The sequence below is a fragment of the Oryzias latipes genome, chromosome 6 (assembly GCF_053564925.1).
Source record: "Oryzias latipes strain Hd-rR chromosome 6, Olatipes_Hd-rR_3.1".
Taxonomy (NCBI): domain Eukaryota; kingdom Metazoa; phylum Chordata; class Actinopteri; order Beloniformes; family Adrianichthyidae; genus Oryzias; species Oryzias latipes.
Window position 1 is genome coordinate 24,260,800 of NC_136242.1, and position 21,229 is coordinate 24,282,028.

General features: G+C 41.2%; 1 protein-coding gene across 15 annotated transcripts in view; it reads right to left on the bottom strand.

Moving 5' to 3' along the window:
- The window catches only part of magi2b (membrane associated guanylate kinase, WW and PDZ domain containing 2b), a 93,510-nt gene that overhangs the window by 58,677 nt on the left and 13,604 nt on the right, over window positions 1–21,229 (bottom strand). For 8 of the 15 annotated variants that reach the window (XM_011476269.4, XM_020703674.3, XM_011476267.4 and 5 more), the window contains exon 2: window positions 2,224–2,340. In XM_011476269.4, coding sequence (XP_011474571.1) covers window positions 2,224–2,340 — 117 coding nt within the window. Of the gene's footprint in view, window positions 1–2,223; window positions 2,341–2,768; window positions 2,893–3,984; window positions 4,369–21,229 lie in introns of those variants that run through there. The other 7 variants (XM_078948875.1, XM_020703669.3, XM_020703672.3 and 4 more) reach the window with 6 other exon arrangements.

Sequence of the window (21,229 nt, forward strand, 5' to 3'; positions counted from 1 at the left end):
TAACCACCGCAGCCTTAAATTGACAAAAACTGAAATGTGAATGATGTAGAAGAGAAAAGAACTACAGTAAGTAAACATGTCAGAGGATGCATTAAAAAAGTAGCATGGGAATCCCAGTTTAGGGTCTGGACAAAGTTAACGAACCAGAAAGCAAATCATAACATTCCTTTAGTTATTTCTGAGGTGCAAGCGGCCCATCCTGGAGCTGCATGATGTAACAGGATGCAGTGGTTGATGTCAGCATGTGAGCCTTCGAGCTGCACCAAGACACACAAACAGAAATGGCACACTGTCAGACACACCTCCTCCCACGTCCTTGACAGCATGTTGTGATGCAGAGTGGCGTCTGTTCGTCAAGCTGACAGACCCGCTCTGACAGCATGGTCAGAGCGCCGCAGACAAGAGAGAGAAAAAACACGAATTTTCTAATGCTCCAAACCACAACAACAAACAGCCCGCCGGGCATGAGCAGTGCAGCGCCCAGGACAGTTGTTCCTGTTTTTTTAGCCATCTGATGCTGTGTCACGCTGATGGCTGAACTGCCAATGTGACTGTTGGACTGCAAAGAAGTCATGCAGAGAATGCTTATTAAGCATTTTTATATGCAGAGGAGATGAGCTGCTGGAACGAAAGCTACGTTTTGGAGGAAAGCTGTAATATCCCAATAATATAGCAAACTCAGTGCCTCGTGGTAGAGTCTCCGCCCTGAGACTGGAAGGTCGTGAGTTAAAGTCCAAGGTCGAGTCAAACCAAAGACTCTAAAATGGGACCTAATGCCTACTTGACACTCAGCATTAAGGGTTAAATTGGGGGGTTAAACCACCAAATAGTTGCTGATCGTGGCTGTGTTTGCAGCTCCCCGCTCCCCCAGGGAATTGGTCAAATGCGGAGAAGACATTCCATACACCTAGGTGTGTGACAACTAATGCGACTTTAACTACTTTTAGATTTAAAACCAAACATTCAGCTAATTATTCATCACTAATGTCTTCAAAGTCTGTGGAACTTCTTCATTATGCTAAATTAGCCTGGTGAAGTAGCAGGCAGTTGATTATGAGGATGTCATTTCTGCTAAATAAATCCCTAAAAAGTGTGACTCCAGAGTCCCAAATGGGAGCATCATTCAGAATTAACAGAGCCAATCTTCTTCACCTCAGTGGTTCTTCTGGTATCCTGCCACCAGTGGATTTTGCCAGGGATCAGAGAAGGAATAAAAAAGAAGGAACAGCAAGAGGGGAACGGGAAAAGGACATCTTGGGTTATAGCTATAAAGAGGAAAGAGCAAAACAGTGAGGTGTTAACCTGAATAAATCAAAGAAAAAGCAACGATATGAAGGAGATGAAAGCAATCAGAGGAATACAGGGAAGAAAGTAGAAATAGGAGGAAGACGCTGAGGAACTGTGCAGCTGTGGGTCCGTTAAAAACAATAACTTCTGTGTCAGCGGCTCAACACGCTGGCGAAGAACATCGAGTGTGGAAATGCTCAGCAACAACTAGAACTGATGTTCAAAGCAGCCTCTTTTTCTCTCATTGCAGATTCAACACTGAACGAGTTGAATTCCCCCAAAAAACGTCAGACAAACTCAACAACCCCGGAAAAGGATCCACCTGTCTGCCCACCTGCAGGGCGAAGAATATGAGCGGATTCATGAGCTGCTTCATGTATGGACAGAAGGCAGACCTGCTGGGGATGGCCTTCAATGTCAATCATGGAAATGGCATTGTCCCGCAGCGCGCAAAAGGCACGCACAGAGGAACACCGTGCGAATGCAACCCACAGGCGCCAAATGCCTGTGTGATGATGTGTTTGTCCATCAAGCAAAATTTCTCTCATAGACATAAATGAAATGTTTCCCAGAGACAAATCATCTTTGTATGTCTGTGTTGTGCATGGCTTGTGTGTGCTGAAGGGGGTAGGGCATCACGACAACGCAAGCCTTCCAGACAATAGGGTGGTTGCCGTGGAAACCTTGGATGGCTGAGGGAAAAGAACAGGGGATAGACAGCGAAGGACGGCAAGGGAGTGAACGAAAGGGAGGTAAAAGATATGAGGGCAGCATCCTGAGGGTGAGGAGGCAAAACTGAAAAAAAAGGAAATAGAAAAAAATAAAGAGGCGACAAAAGGCAGCAGGGAGGACGAGATCCCAGAGACGGGAAAGACAGGAGCGAAACACTGATGGAGGTTAGGAGGTGGAATAAAAGGGGGGGAGAGGGGGACTCACAAGGAACGGTGCGGAGGTAGAGGTTGTCTCTGATGATCTGCTGGTGGTCGTGGTCCACTGAGCCCTTGGAGAAGCGCAGGTTAAGGTAGTGCCGCAAATCTTTGTCAACCACCCCCCCTAAAAACAAACATGTGGAGAAAAAGAGATGTCAGGGTTGGATGTCAGCTGATGACACACTCAGGATCGCAGGAGCTGTTTTTGCCAGAACAATCTCCAAAGATCCCACTCGAATTTGAAAATATCTTAAAGACCTACTCTGATCATCCTTTGATCTATTTTAAAAAAACATTCCCAGGGGTCTTTTACTTATGATTATGCCATTTTTAGCCAAAATATTAAAAAAGGGTTGTTTTTTAGGACATAATATCTGCAGGAATTTATTAGAAATTTGCCTCTGAGTGCACCAAGTTTACAGTCTCTCCCACTAGCTTACAGCTCTTTGACCCCCAAGCTAATATTAACAACAATGGTGAGGAATTTTGGAGCAATTCAGTCGTACAGTTTTGATCCAGATACCATCTCAGACAAGGAAAACAAAGACGTACATGGATCTAGTCGTCTACAAGTTGATGCATCAGAATGGAGCGCAGCAGGGACCTTGTGGCTTGCCGTCGTAGGTCCTACACCACTGCTACAACCTCTTTCCAACAGCATTTTCTTTCTGCTCCTGTTAATTCATAACGATTTGAAATCCCCATAAACACTTCATTTTTAAGCTTAATTTTCTTCATATGTATGTCCTCCATCATGAGAGAATTGCTACGAAACACTAAAGTAGAAGTGGAACAAACCAAAAACAAAAACTCGCAGAATCAATGTTATAATCCATGATTAGAAAAATAAAACCTAAATATAATATATTTCTTTATTCAGGGATTGGTATTCCAAACCCCTACTTTCCTTTTTGATGCATCTTTGAACATACGTTTATTTTCTTCTCCAAATATCACTCTCTCTGAATTAGGCAAAAACCTTTAAAAGACTTACAAATGAAGACAAAGAAGTGACATCCCCCCCCCCCCCCCCCCCCACACACACACACACACCGTCACATACACACACATTTTGGTAATTGTGTGAATGGGTAATCTCTTCTGGGGGGAAATGTGCAGTGTCAGCAGGCTGGATGACAAAAGACAGGCATGGACTCAAACCCCCAGTTCAGTGTCTGACGTATTAAATGATTGAAGTGAAACACAGCAAAACAAATGACTATCTAAAAGGCAGGAGGGCAGGCAACAGCTCTGTGCAGCATCCTGAAACCCATGCACTCCTCCCAGCATCCCTAACCCAGGAAGCATATGAGGAGAACTTTCCCTCCACACTGCATTTGCTTTGCCATAATATCAAATTTGACAGTAATGAGATTACATTTCATGCACTTCCGATTGACAAACATGTCCTCTCACTCATTTGGACCTTCTGCCTTAATGAGTTGCCAGCTTTAGGCCTGCTGCTTAAGAACAATGCAATATCCTAGTAATAATAAACATCATCATTAGGCAGTCATTTGGGAATTAATGTATAACAGCTTATGTAAACTGACTGGCACCATTTTAGAAAGCATTTTCAGCCAAGCTAGAGGAGAGGAGACGAGGGGAAAGGAGAGGGAAACAAAGAGAGGAGGGGGGGGGGCATTTAGTCTGGATGATTTCAAATTATTATTTTTATAGATTAACGTCACATTGCAAACAAAGGCCCAACCTTTGACAGGCAGATACCGACACATTCACATTGACATATATGTTAAGAGATGCACACATCACACACAAGGCGCAGACGGAAGCGGTGCGATCCAGGAACCTCATGATCTGCGTCTGGCCCAGATGTTGGCACGCGCGGTCCTTTTCCACAGGTACACGGACAAATCTATACATCCACTGTCAGCCTGTCCTCCCGGGCGTCCTCTAGCCTCGCGCGCAGCCACCGCGCATCCTCGGTTACCTCGGTGAGAGCTCACCGTCTCGCGCCTCCACAGCTGCTCCTGCGCGCGGCAGCAACCGGCTGCGGCCACTTTTAATACCACATGATGATGATGGGGATGATTGGGGGGTTTGGTGGGGTAGTGGATGCACAGACACGCGGATTAATGATGAGACGGCGAGTTGGGAGGAAAAAGGAGAGACATACCAGTAGGAAGCCGGGCTCAGAAAAAAAGATGGGAAAAAAAACTGCCAAGCGACTGGAAAAAACGTATTTATAACACTGCAGCGCCCTCTACTGGCTGCGATAGCACTGACAGTACCAAACTGACTTTTCTAAATGAACTAACGTGACACCTCATAATCAATAATAGGACTAAAACCCACCCTTGGCAGTTATGGCAGCTTCAAGTCTTGTGAAAAAGCTTTCCAATGGCTTAGGACTGATTTTTGGACAATTTTTGGCCCTTCTTTTATGTTCAAATTCAACTTTACCTATAGAGCACTTTTCCTGTTACAGAACACCTCAAAGTGCTTTACATAAAATTAATAAATTTGACCAACAAATAATTAACACTAAAAGATTAAAGGCCATATCAACAAATTAAAAAAGTGGGGAGAAAAAAATTTAAATTTTAGAAATCCAAACAAGATTCCAGAAACCAAAAACACAATTCTAAAAATAATAAAAATGAAATGTTTTGGAAAACAAAAGTAATTTCCAGAAATCTAAACAAAATTTTAACAAATAAAACAAAGAGAAAAGAACAGAAAAGGTATGTCCTATAGGACATCACTGATTGGATGATGCTTTGTCCATCATTTCAACCAAAAGTTATTTGGTATGAAATGATACTGGATATGCTCCGTACTGATCATAAAACTTTTAGAAGTATGCGGCCATGCATTGAAGATGCATTTGAAAAATTCAAATGTAAAAAATCAAACACCATCATTTATTTTGCTTTTTTAATTGTCGTCATCTTCAATGTGTTTTTCCATTGATTGATTGGTTGATGAGGAATTCAGAGTTACCATTTAATCCCCATAGATTTTTACTCTGGATGCCCTTTCTGACACAACCCTGTATTTTTTTTGGACTGGGGACACATGGGGGCCCAGACTTGGGGCTACATACTAGTTAGAAAGTACTGTGAAGGGTCTTGCCTAAGGACCCACACTGGATGAAGTTCACCACGCCCCTTGGGAGTCAAACCCTGGTTTTTCCTGCGCCAGTCCTACAACTGAGCCATCCAGCTACTTTTACAGCCTCCTGTCTCTTAAACAGATGGATTTCATCGCCTTTGATTGGTGTGACAGGCAACCTGCTCAGGATGTACCCCGCCTGTAGCTGGGTTGGCTCCAGCAGCCCCTTGACCCCAAAGGAGATTCAGCGCGTTCTGAAGTTGGATGGATGGTTCCTGTGTGTTCAGACCAATTGGTAGCATAAAAGTACCCTAAAAATCTTGGTAAGATGATGAAGCATTCAGATTTTCTTTAACTGATAATGAGGAGTCAAGTTCAGCTTCTGAAATACAAATTCAACACCATAACCCTCCCTCCACCAAACTTCACTCATGGCCCATTTAAGTCAGACCATAAGCTCGGATGCAGCTGTTCAGGCATGAAAGCTCCTTATGCTCTGTTTTTGAGCTGAACAGGAAATATGAAGTGACTAACTCCACAGAAAGATGGCGACCCCTCTGAATCCCAGCATCCACTGACTTGGCTCTGTTGAGCTATAAGGCCCAGTTGCTATCATTCTCAATCACGTTCATTTGGTTGTATCACCAGCGACAGTTGACCAAAATAATTTCCCGTTTGGAATTGTTGCACAGATGGCCTCCTATCACAGTGGCCCATCACACTGCACTTTTCACAGAAAGGTGCATTCTTCCCCACATGTTTAGAAAACAAGTCTGCATGTCGTGATTTCACACACCTGGGGGCGTGGAACACCTGAATTCAGTGTATTTGCATTGATAAGTGGCAATATGGCAAGCGCATGTCTCCTGTGCAGATGATCTCTCACGTTAATGCGAGAGAATTCCAGAGAAACGCAGCAGCCGCATGTGACACGTATGTTGGGCGCAGATGAGCGCGCAGCTGCCAGCGAAGATGCCTGGAGCTCTGTCTTGAGCTCTGGCCAATATATCAGACATAAACAAACACCAGCGCAGAAACACATGCTCGTGATATGAATTCGCAGCTCAGGGCACAGCTGTGCGTGATGGAGGGCTGTGTGAAGAGAGGCTAAAAGAGTAAAAGCACTCACAATGAACAAACAGCAAACTTGATGATGTAAACATTACAGTTTGGAATTTTTTTATCCAGGTTTCTTCCCCAAAAATATGTTCTACACGAACCTAAATCAATTTAAAGAAACTAAAAGATAAAGGAAAAAAAGTCAAATCAATCAAACTTGATAGCTCAGACTTTTTGCTCATCAGCACACTAAAATTAAATGTTGTGACATTTGAACAGTTTTTAGTTTGCCCTCGATTCCTCTCTAATGGCCAAAGGCCTGGCGGAGTAGCGACCTTTCCTCCAGCCCAAACTCCCATCATTTTGGGAAGGACTACCAGCAAAATGGCTGAAATGAACCCTTCTTTATATGCTGTCTGCTTTCATTTACACTCCTTTCATGCCCTTAGACATTCTACAAGGGACTGAAAGCATGTGTACCGTTTATGCAGCTAAATGAGAAAAGGCATCAAAAGTAATTTATTGAACACAATTTTTCCTAAAAAAGATTCCATCCTTTTCTTGTTACAATATTTTGTTAGTGATTTAATCTGTCAAGAAATGGGTTTATTTTATGACAGGGATGCCTTCTTGTTTCAATGAGTACTGCATTTATGAAAGGTTTTTCATTATTAGTAGAGAGCTTATGGATCAAACATCAGTCTTTCAAGCAGAGATGTTTGAAGAAGCTTACATAATCTAATGTGTGTTTGACTACACCTCACAGGAAAGCAACACTGCAACCATAAATCACATTCCCTGCAATTTGAGTTTTGAAATAGAAGTATGTAAAAAATATATATATATTTTCAAATAGCAAAAAAAATCTAACAAAATGTTTTCACGCAATAAAATGTGTGGGGTAAAACTAAATTTATCAGTCAAAGGTTTTCTAAGATGGAAAATGTAGTTAATTCAAACAAAAACTCTCATTCATAATTCTAATGTAGCTGCATGGTGGTGTAAGGGTTAGCACTCTCGCCTCACAACGAGAAGTGTTCAAATCCCCTGCATGGGTGGGCTTTCTCCAGGTACTCCGGCCTCCTCGCACAGTCCAAAAACATGCCACATAGGTTGACTGGTGACTGTGAGAGATTGTGTGTAAGTTTGTGGCCCTGTCAAGGACGGGGTTTTGTAACCTTCAACACTTAAAGAGCCATTTGAGCCCCTTTCTTACTGATCAAAACCTAGTAAGAGCCGAAAATTCCTATTTTGTCCTTTAGGAAAATTTGATACCACTTTGCATTCATTACACTGTTACTGACAAAACTAGTTGAAACTGGTTAAATATCCAGTTTGCTGGTTCACAGAGTTTTGCACCCAGTGATATTTTGGAGGCAGACAAGATGGATACTCTTATGATTATGATCTTTCAGAAACTGCCAAAAAATGCAGCAGCTTGTCAGCGGTCTGCTAATAAAAGTCAGGTCCTGTTCTCAACACTTTTTTCTAAGATAAATTTACACACAGTCACTATTCAACACACATATCAAATGCATGAGAAATGTGAAAAATAAAGAGGTTTGTTCAGTTTCAGCTGATAAACAGGACATTTATTGACTGATTCTTCCAAAATGGTTAAAAGGTTTTTGACTTTTTTCTAATAAGCAGTTGCCCCCAAATACTTTTGTTTATTGGTAAACTGGACATTCGATTCATGTGCTACCAAAGTCCAGATTTAATTGTTTATCATTCCAGCATTAGTCACTTTAAATTTCAGTCAGTTTGTGGGCTTCATGAATTGTTTTCTGAAAATCTCTGACTCACATAGTCACACCAGCACAAATATTGTCACAAATGTCACATTTTTTCAAAGAAGTACAAAAACTCTGCATCAAAAACCCTAAACAAAACAGTAAATGAGGTTAAGCAGATGTTTCCTGGTTTGTTAGCTGTTGGATTTTTGTTTGATATCTGTCCCTGACAATGACCACAAACCCATGTTTCTTCAAATGCTTTCATTAGTGTGGGACACCCAAGCTTAGAAACACTGGACCTCCATTTTTTTATGCCAGAGTCCTTGGGGGATCATAGGAGTTTGCACAGCTGCTTCATATGAGCATTGTAGTCTTACAGAAAAAACGACAATGTGTTTCATGGGATGTCCTGATCTGGAAATAAAGGATTTTGGCGGCCCCTCAGTATGCGCCCCTTGTGATGGCAAGGGGGGGCCGCGCAGTAGTAGCGGTTTTAGGCACAGGTAATACGGGCAATTTCTCGGGGCGCAAAAGGGAGGCGGCGGTGACAGCAGCTCGGTGCTTGAAAAAAAATCTGCGCCACTGTTGATTTCCTATTATCTGTTATATCACAGAGTTTGTAACAGCCTTAAACCTGTGAACTGCTGTCCCTGCAGCTGCGGGCTCATGTCTGCTGTCACACGCGGGTTGTGTAACATTTTCTTTTTCCTAGGGGGGGCCTTGCAAAAAACAATTAAGAAGCACTGTACTAACAAAACAAGAGCTCAAGAGTTCAAGTTATCATCACCGGGCTGCTTTATGGTTTAGTTTATTTGTACTACTGTCATTATTGATAGGTACATTTCCAATTCTACAGGAAGGAAGTTACAACTCACAGCACTCAATAGACACAAAATGTATTGAAGGAAATTTAAAAAAAAAGGTGAAAAATACAGAATTCAGAAATACAGATATTATGATTGTTAATTAATTTAATTAATTGATTTGATTATAATCAATTAAGCATTTTCTCTTAAAAGTGATTGAGTCAAAAGAAAACCTTTAATTGTATTATTAAAACACTTTTAAAACAAAGGCAACTGGATCCGGACCAGTTCACCAACTTATCAATAGATGCTCACCCATCAAAACCATTTTGTTTCATTCAGTACAAAAACAGCATCTACCTCTCTCTTTCCATCCATCCATCCATCCATCCATCCATCCATCCATCCATCCATCCATCCATCCATATATCCATCCATCCATCCATCCATCCATCCATCCTGGTAATTGTTTTTTTTAGTAAATTCTCAACTCATATGAAACAACAAGTTCCAGTAAGACTTAAAACACAACCAGGTTGCAAATGTAATTTGGCTGAAGTCACTTTCATTTTTAATATGATGTTGAAAAGAAATTCAGGAAACATTTTAACAATGTCTGAATATGAATCTCCATGCACACTGCAAGTTAAAGCAGTATAAGCCGGATGTTTTAGACCTTACGTGGTCTTTTTCTTTATTTTGAAGAACAGAAAAACTCTTGTTTGAATCAAACTGGACACAATTGTTTGTGGCTCTAAATTGGGTTCTTGTGTTTCATTACTAAGAAGCAGAAGTCACAGTTCTCAGGTGGAGTGGAAATACATCAGATTCAATAAAATGTGTTAAAGATAAGCGTAAAAAGTCTAACCTATAGTTTTATTTATAACTTTTCAGAGCTATGTCCGGGTTTTTTGTCTGTGCTTTAAAGTGTTTCACTTAAACACTAAACTGCTGCCTTTTCTAAACTTATAGACCCTTAGAAGCAGCACAGCTTGTTCTTTGATCTCTCCTCCAAATAGACCATTTGGTCAGTAGTTATTCTTTTCTTTAGTTCTCCTGTGGGTTTGTTTTGTCTTTCCCGCTGTTTCAGTTTCTTTAAGAATTGGTAGGAAAAACACTCTAATTAATGCTTGGCTGCTGCACTTATGGTTCATGTTGGAGTTATTTATTTAATAAAGATGTTTTCTTTGAAGACCACAGACAAAAATTGCATTAATGACCAAACATTTCAATAGCAAACTCAGGAGAAAACAAAAAAGAAAATCTTACTGTACATCCATTCCCCTACATTCTGAATCAACAAATACAAACCACAATTGTGCATTTTCAGCCCACTTAGACACACCGGTCCAATTGCTCGTTAACGCAAATTTCTAATTAGCCAGTCACATGGTAGCAATTCAATCTATTTAGATATGTAGACATGGTCAAGACGATCTGCTGCAGTTCAAACTGAGCAGCAGAATGGGGAACAAAGGTGACAAAGTAACTTTGAACATGGCATGGCTCTTGGGCCCAGATGGGCTGGTCTGAGTATTTCGGAAACTCTTGATCTAATTAGATTTTCACCCACAACCATCTCTATGGTTTACAGACACTGGTCTTAAAAATAGAAAATATCCAGTTAGCAGCAGTTCTGTGCACAGAAACATCTTGTTGATGCCAGAGGTCAGAGGAGAGTGACCAGACTGGTTCCAGCTGATAGAAAGGCAACAGTAACTTGCAGAAGAGCATCTCTGAACGCACAACACATCCAGCCTTGAGGCAGATGGGCTACAGCAGCAGAAGACCACACCGGGTGCCCCACCTGTCAGCTAAGAACAGGAAACAGAGGCTACAACTCACACAGGCTCACCAAAACTGGACAAAAGAAAATTGGAAAAAAACATTGCCTGGTCTGATGAGTCTCCATTTTTTCTGCGACATTCCGATGTTAGGGTCAGAATTTGGCATCAACAACATGAAAGCATGGATCCATTCTGTCTTGTATCAACAGTTCGAGTTGGTGGGTGTGAAGTGGTGTCGGGGATATTTTTTTGGCACACTTTGGGTCCCTTAGTCGTAACTGAGCATGGTTCCAACACCACAGCCTACCTGAGTATTGTTGCTGACCATGTCTATCCCTTTATGACCTCAATGTACCATCTTCTGATGGCTACTTCCAGCAGGATAAGGCGCTATGTCAGAAAGCTTGAATTATCAGACTGGTTTCTTGAACATGACAGTGAGTTCACTAGACTGAAATGGCCTCCATAGCCACCAGATCTCAACCCAATAGAGCACCTTTGGGATGTGGTGGAACAGGAGATTGACATCATGGATGTGCAGCCGACAGATCTGCAGCAATTGCATAATGCTATCATGTCAATATGGACCAAACTCTGAGGAATGTTTCGTTTACCTTGTTGAATTGATGCCACCAAGGATTAAGGTAGCTCTGAAGACAAAATGGGGTCCAATCCAGTACTAGCAAAATGTACCCAATGAAGTGGTCGGTGAGGCTATATTAGTACAATTAAAAAGACAGCACAAAGGGTAAGAACATTTGGGTTTAGTTGATTGTTTCTTTGTTTTAAAATACTTCTTAGCAATACATCTTAGTCTGTTTCCCTTTTAAATGAGACCAGTAGGTGGCTGCCTACTGTCTGCTGGGCTTTTAGACCTTTTCTTGCAAATTCATAGAAGACAAACTATGTTACCCAAGTGCTGACAGGTTGAGGAAATGTTCCTCTTGCAGTTTTGTCTTCTTGGAACACCCACTCTGTTTCTAACATCCTTTCTTATAACAAACATCAGTTTGGAGTATATTTCTTTCCGTCTCTTCATCCACCTCCACAGATGCCGTCTTCCAAAAACAATCATCTACCTTTTCTGGTTTGACACTCAATTAAGCACAGGTAGGCTGTAAAACTCCAGAGGCCCAAAGCTGTTTATGTGTACCATTTTGTCTACCACATGTTGTACATGTGGGTGTATTGTTAGACCTGTTTAACTGTGGATGAATTATCTGTTTCTTGGACCCCTAATGGTGTAGTTACAGCAGGAGCAGCTATTAACCGTAAATGACAGCGCCTCCTTCCTAAAGGTCTTAATATTGATCTTCCATATCATCAGACCGGTCTTAATGATGATGTTCCTTCATCTTCCTCTCAGCCGTAATCAAGACCAAGCTGCACATTTACAACCCGAGTCACAGCAAATATAAACAAGGCTGCATTGCAAACGCGAGCGAAAGATTAAAAATTGGAAGGTTATGGGAACTGCCCACCCTGATATTTCCCAAACTGTCCTCCTCTGCTTGAAGCTGGCAACTTAATTTCTCATCCAATTTCAGATCACACAATTAAAGCAAAACCCGACACTGTGTGCTCTTGTAAAGGCCGCTATTTGTCAGCTTCATTCTATCTAAATAAACTTTCTCAGACAGATACAAGACTGAAAGATTGGGGAGAAATTGCAACAAACAAATCCTTTGGATTGCTAGATGTATATAAATATAAAGTAAGCAGAAAGCTTTGTAGCAATATGAGAAGAAAAAACCATCTGAGATATAAATACGGCCTATAAAAGCAAGATTGAGTAATAAGAAACTCATCAGTTGCAGGGTCCAGCAGTCGATAATCTGAGGGTCTACTAGCGCCATGTTTCCCTGTCAATATTAAAAAGTATAATTACTGCTGTGGCTGAGGCAAGATTCACCTCTGAGAACCATAATGATTCTCTCCTCCTTTACCACTTGGCTACTTTGGTCTGATAGTCCAATAAAGACTGTCTGTAGAGATTAAGGGCCCCTTCATGCTGCTTTACCTGATAGCACTTCATTGAACATTTCCATTCCACCTCATCTTCTTCTTTCTCTTTCGGCTTTTCCCATCAGGGGTCGCCACAGCGAATCATCCTTTTCCACCTCGCTCTATCATGAACATCTTCTACCCTAACGTTAGCCAACTTCATGTCCTCTGTTAAGACATCCATGTATCTCCTCTTTGGCCGTCCTCTTGCCCTCCTGCCAGGCAGCTCCATCTCCAACATCCTTCTACCAATATATCCACTATCCCTCCTCTGAACATGTCCAAACCATCTCAGTCTGGCTTCTCTGACTTTGTCGCTAACACAGGCAACATGAGCCGTCCCTCTGATGTACTCGTTCCTTATCCTGTCTAACCTGGTCACTCCTAAGGAGAACCTCAACATCTTCATCTCCGCTACCTCCATCTCAGCCTCTTGTCTCTGTCTCACTGCTACCGTCTCTAACCCATAGAGCAGAGCTGGTCTCACAACTGTCTTGTACACCTTTCCTTTGAGTCTTGCTGACACTCTTCTGTCACACAACACTCCTGACACTTTCCTCCACCCGCTCCAACCTGCCTGCACTCGCCTCTTCACCTCTTTTCCACACTCCCCATCACACTGAACTGTTGACCCCAAGTACTTAAACTCCTGCACCTTCTTCACCTCAGCCCCCTGTAACCTAACGCTTCTACCTTGATCCCTCTCGTTCAGACACATGTATTCTGTCTTACTACGACTGACCTTCATGCCTCTTCTTTCCAGAGCAAACCTCCACCTCTCTAGCTGTTCCTCCACCTGCTCTCTACTCTCACTGCAAATTACGATGTCATCCGCAAACATCATTGTCCAGGGAGATTCCTGTCTTACCTCGTCTGTCAGCCTGTCCATCAGCATAGCAAACAAAAAAGGACTCAAAGCTGATCCTTGGTGTAGTCCCACCTCCACCTTGAACTCCTCTGTCTGACCTACAGCACATCTCACCACCGTCATACTTCTCTCATACATGTCCTGAACTACTCTGACATACTTCTCTGCCACTCCAGACGACCTCATACAGTACCACAGCTCCTCCCTCGGCACCCTGTCATACGCCTTCTCTAAATCTACGAACACACAATGCAGCTCCTTCTGACCTTCTCTGTACTTTTCCATCAACATTCTCAAAGCAAAAATGGCATCAGTGGTGCTCTTACGGGGCATGAAACCATACTGCTGCTCACAAATCTCCACCTCTTTCCTAAGCCTGGCTTCCACTACTCTTTCCCACAGCTTCATTGTGTGGCTCATCAACTTTATTCCTCTATAGTTGCTGCAGTTCTGCGTGTCACCCTTGTTCTTAAAGATCGGGACCAGAACGCTTCTCCTCCATTCCTCAGGCATCTTCTCACTCTCTAGAATCCTATTGAAAAAACTCGTTAGAAATTCCACTGCTGTCTCTCCTAAGCACTTCCATACCTCCACAGGTAGGTCATCAGGACCAACGGCCTTTCCGCTCTTCATCCTTTTCAGAGCCTTCCTAACCTCCTCCTTTCCAATCTCTGCTACTTCCTGCTCCACAACAACCACATCTTCCTCCCTTCTTTCCCTGTCATTTTCCACGTTCATCAGCTCCTCAAAATACTCCTTCCATCTTTTCTGTACACTCTCCTGGGTTGTTAGCACCTTTCCGTCTCTGTCCTTAATCACCCTTATCTGTTGCACGTCCTTCCCATCTCTGTCTCTCTGTCTGGCTAGCCTGAACAAGTCCTTTTCTCCTTCCTTTGTGTCTAACCTGTCATATAGCTCATCGTAAGCTTTCTGTTTGGCCTTTGCCACCTCTCTCTTCACTCTACGCTGCGCTTCCTTGTACTCCTGTCTACCTTCCTCAGTCCTTTCTACATCCCACTTCCTTTTAGCCAACCTCTTCCTCTGGACGCATTCCTGTACTTCCTCATTCCACCACCAAGTCTCTTTACCGTCTTTCCTCTTTCCAGATGACAGACCTAGCACTTTCCTACCTGTTTCCCTGATAATCTCTGCTGTAGTTTCCCAGTCCTCTGGAAGCTCATCCTGACCACCCAGGACCTGTCTCAACTTCTGCCTAAATTCCTCACAAGTTTCTTCATTCTGTAGCTTCCACCACTTGGTCTTCTTTTCTGTTTTCCCTCTCTTCTTCTTCCTGACCTCCAGAGTCATCTTACACACCAACATGCGGTGCTGTTTGGCTACACTCTCTCCTACCACCACTTTGCAGTCATTAACCTCTCTCAAATGACCTCGTCTACACAGGATGTAGTCCACCTGAGTACTCTTACCTCCACTTCTGTATGTCACTCTATGTTCCTCTCTCTTCTGGAAGTAAGTGTTGACTACAGCCATTTCCATCCTCTTCGCAAAGTCCACCACCATCTGTCCCTCCAGATTCCTTTCCTTCACACCAAACCTGCCCATCACCTCCTCATCACCTCTATTGCCCTCACCAACATGCCCACTAAAGTCTGCTCCAATAACAACTCTCTCTCCTCTGGGGATACCCTCTATGACCTCATCCAACTCACTCCAGAATCTCTCCTTCACTTCTAACTCACAGCCAACCTGTGGCGCATACCCACTGACTACATTCACCATCACCCCTTCAATTTCTAACTTTAGGCTCATCATCCTGTCTGAGACTCTTTTCACCTCTAGAACACTGTTTACAAACTCCCCCTTCAGAATCACTCCTACCCCGTTTCTCTTCCTATCAACACCATGATAGAAAAGTTTGTATCCTCCTCCAATACTACGTGCCTTGCTGCCCTTCCACCTTGTCTCCTGCACACACAGTACATCTACCTTCCTTCTCTCCATCATGTCTGCCAGCTCTCTGCCTTTCCCTGTCATTGTGCCAACGTTAAGAGTCCCTATTCTCAAACTTATGTTCCTGCCTTTTCCCTTCTCTCTCTGGCCACGGACCCTTCTGCCTCCCCTCTTTCTTCGACCAACAGTAGTCAAATTTCCACCGACACCCTGTAGGTTAACAGCATCGGTGGCGGTCGTTGTTAACCCGGGCCTCGACCGATCCGGTATGTCAAAAGTGTTGTGGATGATTCGCATGGTTATTTTGGCAATTTTTACGCCGGATGCCCTTCCTGACGCAACCCTCTCTATTTATCCGGGCTTGGGACCGGCACAGAGGTAACTGGCTTGCAACCCCTGTGGCTAGATTTTCCATTCCACCTCATCATGTCCTCAAAAAAAAAATTTAATCTTTTTACATAGAGTCAAGGGATAAACTTGGTGTTCCCCTTTTTTTCATTCCTATCAGGGATAATTTGGAAATTTGTCACACAGCAGATATGCCGTTTTGTCTTATTAGATAGCTTCTACCTCGACAGATGAACCACAATCTTGTGTGGCAAAATTTTAAATTGTTTCATAAATAATTTCAGACAACTTAAACATTTTATAAATGAGATATCTAACCACAGAAATAAACAAAACACAGTGTAGGCGTTGTTCGGTTTCTGTCTGCTTGTTTCTCTGTGGCTCCTGCCAGTTCGGTTGTGCCGTCTTGCTCTTGGAGGAGAGCACAGCTATTCTAGTTTGTGTTGATTTTAAGGACTTTTGTGTTTGTTTTGTGATGAAATGTTTTAGTTTGTTATTCTTTTGAGCTTCCCTGTTGACTTTTTGGATTACTGTTTCAAATTCCAACTACTCCATTGTGAATTAAAGCTTGTTTTAAACTATTTGTCTGGGTCCTTGGTATTTTTCTTTTTCATATTTGCATTTTTTTGTAAAGTCGGTCTATTCCCCATTAGAATAAATATGATTTAAATTGCTTGTGTAAACAAGCCACGTAAAGATTATCTGGTGACTGTTCATAAATGATTTTTCATTTAAAGTGTGCTTCAATCTGGAAGTCAAGGGGTTACCCTCCTAGTGTGAACTGTTGACTTTGAAGAGAGGATGTAAAGAAAACAAAAAAGGAAGATGAAGCAAAAACAGTAAGAGCCATGTAAATTCAGTAGGAATTAAAAAAAAAATCCAGCACACAAAAAATATCCAAAGAAGAGTGAATTTGAAGAAAAAGTAGAAACTTGTTGGTACTCATGAATATATGAAGGGCTATGAAATATAAAATACTAGCATGAGTTAGGTTTATTTCTTGATGCTTTTATTTTCATACAGCACCACCCTTACATGATCAGCTATTATCTGCATGCAATGTGCAAGAGAAGCAAACCAGAAGAAGGATTGCAATTTTTTGCAATTCCTGCTCAACTGAAGCAAGTTCATCAAATGATCCTTCTCTGCACCTCAACATACGCCCTCTGAGGATTTCAGAGACCTCAAAACACCATGTAGATGAGATTACAGAAATGATCTGATCTATCGAAAAATATTCTGCACATTAATGTTACACCTGTTAATTATGTTATCCGCCATTACAATGATCACAAAAACATGTGGAAGATCTTATTTGGAGTTGACTTTGCTGATTTATGACTTAAGAGAATTCCAGGAGTAAGCGGCGTCCTGCGCATCCACTGTTGCAATAATGTGACATCAAGCTGTTTGTTACACAGCAGGGAATAATCAAGGACTAGAAAGCAACAACTCTGTTTACAAACCCCTGCTTAGAAAATAGATTCAGAACCTAAAGATCCACTCTAATAAAAAGGGATTTTGGTGTTTCTAACATGTTCTCGCAGCCTATTACTCATGATGGAAGACATATATGTAAAGAAAATAAAGCTTAACATTGCATTTCTGCATATTTCTTTATTTAAAACATTATGAATCAGGAGCAGGTAAATAATATCGTTGGAAAAGCTTGTAGCTGTGCTCGGCAAGCCACAGGCTCCCTGCTCCATTCTGATGCATCCACTTGCAGACTTGCTCAGAATTTTTGTTGCACCGGTAATGCTAGAGTTGTGAGAGGCTGGAAGCTAGTGGGAGAGAGTGTAAACAAAGGGATGATGGAAAGCTTTGACAGACCACACCAACAGTCACGCCCACAACTGCAAGGCTATGTTTTAATAAACTCCTGCCACTCTTCAGAAAATGACACAGGTTTTTGATTTTAGCTAAAAACAGCATAACCATAATTAAAAGACCACTGGGAACATTTTAACAATCGATCAAAAGATGATCGGAGTGGGACTTTAAGGCTAAGCCAGTTTAATCTTTGTAGGGCTCATGGACCTTATTGTTATAACAGGTAACACGGTCAAAGCAGAATTTAAAAGTTTTTTTATTTGATCTGTGCAAACCGTACTTTTGAATTCAGTGTGAAGGTTTTCAGGGAAGATGGATTTTCAACAGAACACTGTCTTTATAGTTATCTAATTTTCAACATATTTTCATGCGAAATAAGTTTGTCCTATTAAATCTGCAGCAGGTGAAAACAACTCATTTACAAAAAGAACTTGTTCAGTAATTAGGATTACATTAGGATTTCTTTCGTGGTCTAAAATCCAAAACAGTCAGATAAAAGTTACAATATGTATTTGGCTCCTCTGGTGTCACAGTAACTCAGATTATTTAAAACGATGTGAGGAGAGAGGAGCAAAGAGGAGTCTGTAGGTTTTTTTTCAGCTTTCAGAGGCTTCAGGACTTGGAGGAGTACAGCTTCTGTTTTTTGCATGCAGCCCTTTGTGCTTCCTTGCTTTCTTTGCTCTGTAAGTGTGTTTTTGACTGCAGTCATGTTAAGGCACCATCAAAATAAACATGATTTCGTTTAAAGTGCTGAATAAATTTAGTTTGACTAAAAAATAGAGGAAACACCTATTTATAAACAGAACATTTGGCAAAGCTGGGTCAGGATGTAACAAAACTGCATCAAATCTATTAAGACAGATGTCATGTCTCACCTGAAGATACAAAACCTAACTAAGAAGAAGTTGATTTTTCCATGTTTCAGTCAATTCTTATTCCAGAATTTTTTTTTATTCCAGGAAAACAAGGGATCATCTTTGTACACAGGGATGTATGTTTAAGGCAAAAAACCTTGGCATTGATCAGAGGCTTATCGGTTGGAGTGGTTGTCAGGGAAACACTCAAACCTAAATCGTAAGCTTTTGGTTTATAGACTCATTGAGACTTGATGACAGCTTCCAGGCATGACTTTATGAAATCTAGTTGTGGCTGTATTGGATTTAATGCTTTGATAGTCATAACTCATTATTGCCTGATGCAACATACAGAGGTTCATGTGTGAAAGGGGAGCTTTTTTCATGTTCTAAAATGAAAAGATGATCAGGCAGCAAAGATGCCTCGTTTTATATGACCATCTTTTCTATTTTCCATCCCTTCATACTCAAATTTCTTTATTTCATATTACGTAGGAGGAAAACTAAACTATATCATCTTAAATCCGGAAAGTCCATCTTCGAGTCACAGGGTTGCCATGTTAAACAGTTTTTTAATCTCAAAATGGGAACTCAACAATTTTTCATATTCACCAAGAGGATACAATCAAGAATAAATTTCTGTCTGACGTGAGCATCCACCAGGACTGAGCCGCTTCCAGTGAACAGACGGCTACTGTCCTCTGCTGGAAGGAAACATCAACTACAGTGATGACAGAAAATGAAACCCTGTAACCCTTGTGCTATCCTAGGCACTTTAACATCGCGAGTTGGGTCATCTAGACCCCACAAGACAGTGCTCTGAACCTTTTTTCTTCAATGATTTGTGATATTCACTGGTGTCCATGGATTACATGAAATCCTCTTCACCTTTATCCACCTTTGTCATGGTAGGGAGAACACGTCAATGTAAGGGTGGGGTCATAGGATAGCACATTAACACAAGCTCACACTTTCTCACAGGAATCTGCCTGCATGCTGCTGCAGTGAAAACAAGTAACCCAAGGGTGAAGTTTTAATTAATATTTTAAACAGAACAGTTATTAATGAATGCACCTTTTTATAAACTATCTCAGTTTATTAGGGGAGGGGTAGCTTTGTTTCTTATTTTTCATCCATATTTAAATTTTTCTTTGCATTGTTCCTGTGCTTTTTATGTTATGTCTATATATACTACATGTTATGTTCATATAGGAGGACACATATAATGGGGAATAATTCCAGTAACATCAGCTATAATTAGACTAAGTGTTAATGAAATCCGTCAAGTGAGGAATATTGAAACTAGTGAAATAAGCTCTGGAAAAGTGGCTTTATCTTCGTGCTTTATGATGTCTTATGAATTATTTTTTATTTCATGAAAAATGTAGGATTTGGTTTCAGAGGAAAATCAATCCAACTTTACTTATAAATCGCTATAAAAGCTCACACAGGCCCAAAAGGTTGATGAGCAGAAATAATGGAAATAAAACATCCACGACCTATTCCTATTGTGGTAAAGATTTGAATTAATAAAACAATTAAGAACAGAACAATAATAAAAGAAAAACTGAAGGATGCTAAATTAAACATATTAAAGGTGGTTAAAATGTAAGGAAAACATGCATTTTTAAAAGAGATTCAAAAACAAAGAAAGAAAGGTCTGTTTAGTAAAAGCAGAAAGGGTCAACAGTTTTGGGGCTACAGCAACAAAATGATGATCTCCTCAGAGCTTACGCTGGGTTTTTAGCACTCAGCTGATCAGCTGAGATCTGAAGGATGAGAAAAGAAAAGGAAATTATTCAAATATGCCTGTTAAAACAAAAGTGTCGCTGCTATTTCTACCCACCTAATAAGATGAATTTGACTACATCCCTAATTTAATTATTACTATGTCAATTTTAACCCCAAAATCGGTATTTATGGGGTATATATTTTGGATCAAGAGACAAGTATTCTAATTAGTTCATGAATGACAGATGGTGTCTTAAGAAAAATGGAAAGTCTAAAAAAGACAGCTTTTGTTGTGAACCCCCTACAAGAACCAGAATTGCAGCTGCAAAGCTTTTATAATCCTTTCATTCAGATCCAAACCTCATAGTAAAGCTAGCAGATTAACACTGCTGAAAAACCTGCACCAAGTCAATGAATTCAAGTCCCACAGTCCCCTCTGTGCAGGAAGGCCTGGTTAAATAAGATGTCATCTGTGGAAAATGATCGGGAAGCTACTGCAGAAGCCTTTGGTGCAATTTGTTTCACGCTGAGGCGCAGAAAAAAAAGCATGTCATTTCGAGAGCAGATCTTGCGTCTTCTACTGTGAGTAAAAACAAGACTTACTCCAGAGGAATGCAGCATCTGTGATGACCACAGCTCCCCTCACCTCTAGATGTTTGAGGTAATGACTGTGTTTCTCAGCTCCAGCAACATCTCTGAGACCTCTGACCGGAATACTGACCGAGGCTGGAAAAAGATGAGGGAAGGAGGCCTGGAGCTTCAGTATATGAATCAAATCTGACACTGTGATCTTTAACGAAGCATTTCTCCTTGAGTTTTTAAATTCAACAGATAGATTTGTAATAATTATTCATTCAAATTAGCTGTGCTGAACTTGTTGAAGGTTAGGTAATTGATGGATTTAAGAAATCAGAAGAAAATATCACAACAAAGAAGGACATGAGAAGAAAAGAAAATAGTCTTTTTAGGAACAAAATAGCATCTAGTTATTATTAGTCTTA